General features: G+C 45.5%; 1 protein-coding gene across 1 annotated transcript in view; it reads right to left on the bottom strand.

The window, feature by feature from the left end:
- Positions 1-1,287, bottom strand: part of LOC132134193 (intermembrane lipid transfer protein VPS13B-like) — a gene marked incomplete at its 5' end in the record, with an annotated part of 48,925 nt that extends 47,638 nt beyond the window's left edge. Inside the window, 2 exons of the mRNA XM_059546985.1 lie at positions 15-141; positions 1,076-1,287. Of these exons, the coding sequence (XP_059402968.1) occupies positions 15-141; positions 1,076-1,287 (339 nt within the window). The remainder of the gene's footprint in view (positions 1-14; positions 142-1,075) is intronic.
- Between the last annotated feature and the right edge of the window lie 1,213 nt (positions 1,288-2,500).

Here is a 2,500-nt window from a genome sequence, read left to right as displayed (position 1 = left end):
ACACACACGTGTACCTCGGCTGCGCCGTGATCCGCTGACAGAGGCTTCCGGTATATTACAGCTGGAGCTGCTGTGATGCGCACAGAGAAATCTGTGATGATGGGAGACAGGATCACTCGCTTCTCCTGCTGCCGGCGGATGCTGCAAACACACACACACACACACACACACACTACAGTGAGTCTCACAGAGCTCAAACATCATCAAACCTTCAGCAATATCTCATAAACAAACACAAAGCCACAGCTGATCATGTCCTGAGCTCAAAACACAAATCAGCATCATTAATGGTGTTTATCAGAACATCAGAGAAATAACCAGATGAAGCTGAAGCAGGAAAATGAAGCACTCTCACTCTCTCACTCTCTCACTCTCACACACTCACACACACGGCTCCCACGCTCCCTCTCCCACACATGAACTCTGATCGGATCTCTAGAACATTTGTGGGCAGTAAAACAAACACGCGGATCTTTATAAGGTGCCACATCTGCTACTATTAAAACAATCAAACAGCGACGCTCTGATATTTATGGTGGGCAGTGGATTAGACAGAGGGAACTCTGGGATTACTGCCGGCACATGATTGGAGCGTATCCGCTGAAGATCCTGTTACCTGAACAGGTGCCAGAGAGATCACATGACCTCCGCTCTAACCCCCCCACAGCAAAGACCTCCGCGGTAACGCTCAGACTAGCAGACATATTCTACTTCCTGTCAGGGGATCATGTGATCTTGTTCTGGTCTGCTGCACATACAGTGTTGTAGTACAGGACCACAGAGAGACACACAAAGTCTGCTCTGGAGATCTCACTGTTCTTCTGATAAAAACAGTGAGTGTGAATTAATGATTTTAAAGAGCTCCAGGTTTGCTGTGCTTGTTTGTAAAGCTGCAAAATATGACCCAAAAATCATATTGTGGTTATATATCAATATGATATAAAATAATTATAATGATTATGATTGTGAATATTATTATTATTATTAATAAAAGTTACTGTACTGTAAATAAACACACACTTCCTCTCAAAGCGAGATCAGACTGGACGAGACGCTTCTCTAGTGCACTGCTCACCTGCTGGCCATGTTCCACTCCAGCGCGGGATTCTGGGAACTCCGTTCACCATCAGCAGGAGAGCCGCTCGCTGGGCCCTCACGCTCCGGCCGCAGGTCGTCCCAGTGAGCCGTGCCCACATTAATGCACTGGAGGTCAATCTGATACTGACGGTCCTCGACCTCTGACCCCGGGTCACGCAGAACACCCAGATTCAGCGCCCGCCTGAGAGAGAGAGAGAGAGAGAGAGAGAGAGAGAGAGAGAGAGAGAGAGAGAGAGAGAGAGTACTAAATTTTAAAAATTGGGATAAAACATCAGTAGAAAAATTACAATTGGAAATTGGCAAAAATATTCTGGGGGTTCACAGAAACACGTCCAATGCGGCCTGCAGGGCTGAGCTGGGCCTGTACCCGCTGAACATGGAGATCCAGAAGAGATGTGTTCAGTTCTGGCATCACCTCCATCAGTCTGACCCAGAGTCAGTGCAATATAAAGCCCTCCTCGCCAATGAAAGCTCAGCAGAACCTCATCCTCTGAACTCACTCGCTCTTCAACTCGTCCATCAACCCCAAACCTTTTATTAACCATATCCACAAACATCTAAAAGTCACTCATGATCAAGCACTAAAAGCACATTTTGCCCTCCAGAATAAACTGCAATGTTACTCGGCCCTCAATAGAACCACTAAATTGGCCAGTTATCTATTTATTAAACATTTTAAAGAAAGACAAATCCTCTCCAAATACAGATGAAGTGAGCATGATCTAGAGATAGAGAGAGGAAGACAGAGAGAGAGCAGAGGATCTGTAGACACTGTGACCTACAGCACATCGAGGATGAGGAACACTTTCTGCTCTTCTGCTCTAAATACACCAGTATAAGAGAAACCTTTCTGCCCAGGTTTCAAATCTTAATTCCATCATTCTCTGAACTGAGCCACACTGACAAAATGTTCTTCTTACTGGGAGAAGATGATAGTACAGCTGCACTAGCGGCTAAATATGTGTTAGCTATTCACAACGCCAGAGTCAGCTCATTCTCTAGAGAGACCGACTGGATTTATCTATTTATTAGGATAAATTGTGTTTATTTATGACATGATCTGTACATATATGTTTTGTTTGTTTGTTTTATTACTTATATATAATATGTTGATGCTTTGGCAACATTGTGTTTCACAGTCATGCTAATAAAGCTCATTTGAATTGAATTGAATTGAGAGAGAGAGAGAGAGAGGGAGAGAGGGAGAGACGGAGAGAGAGAGAGAGAGAGAGAGAGGGAGAGAGGGAGAGACGGAGAGAGAGAGAGAGAGAGAGAGGGAGAGACACAGAGAGAGAGAGAGAGAGAGAGAGAGAGAGGGAGAGACGGAGAGAGAGAGAGGGGGGGGAGAGAGAGAGAGAGAGAGAGGGGGAGAGAGGGAGAGACGGAGAGAGAGAGAGGGGGA

This window comes from Carassius carassius, unplaced genomic scaffold, assembly GCF_963082965.1.
Source record: "Carassius carassius unplaced genomic scaffold, fCarCar2.1 SCAFFOLD_75, whole genome shotgun sequence".
Taxonomy (NCBI): domain Eukaryota; kingdom Metazoa; phylum Chordata; class Actinopteri; order Cypriniformes; family Cyprinidae; genus Carassius; species Carassius carassius.
The sequence above is the reverse complement of the archived record's forward strand: the minus strand, read 5'-3'. Positions and strand labels throughout refer to the sequence as shown.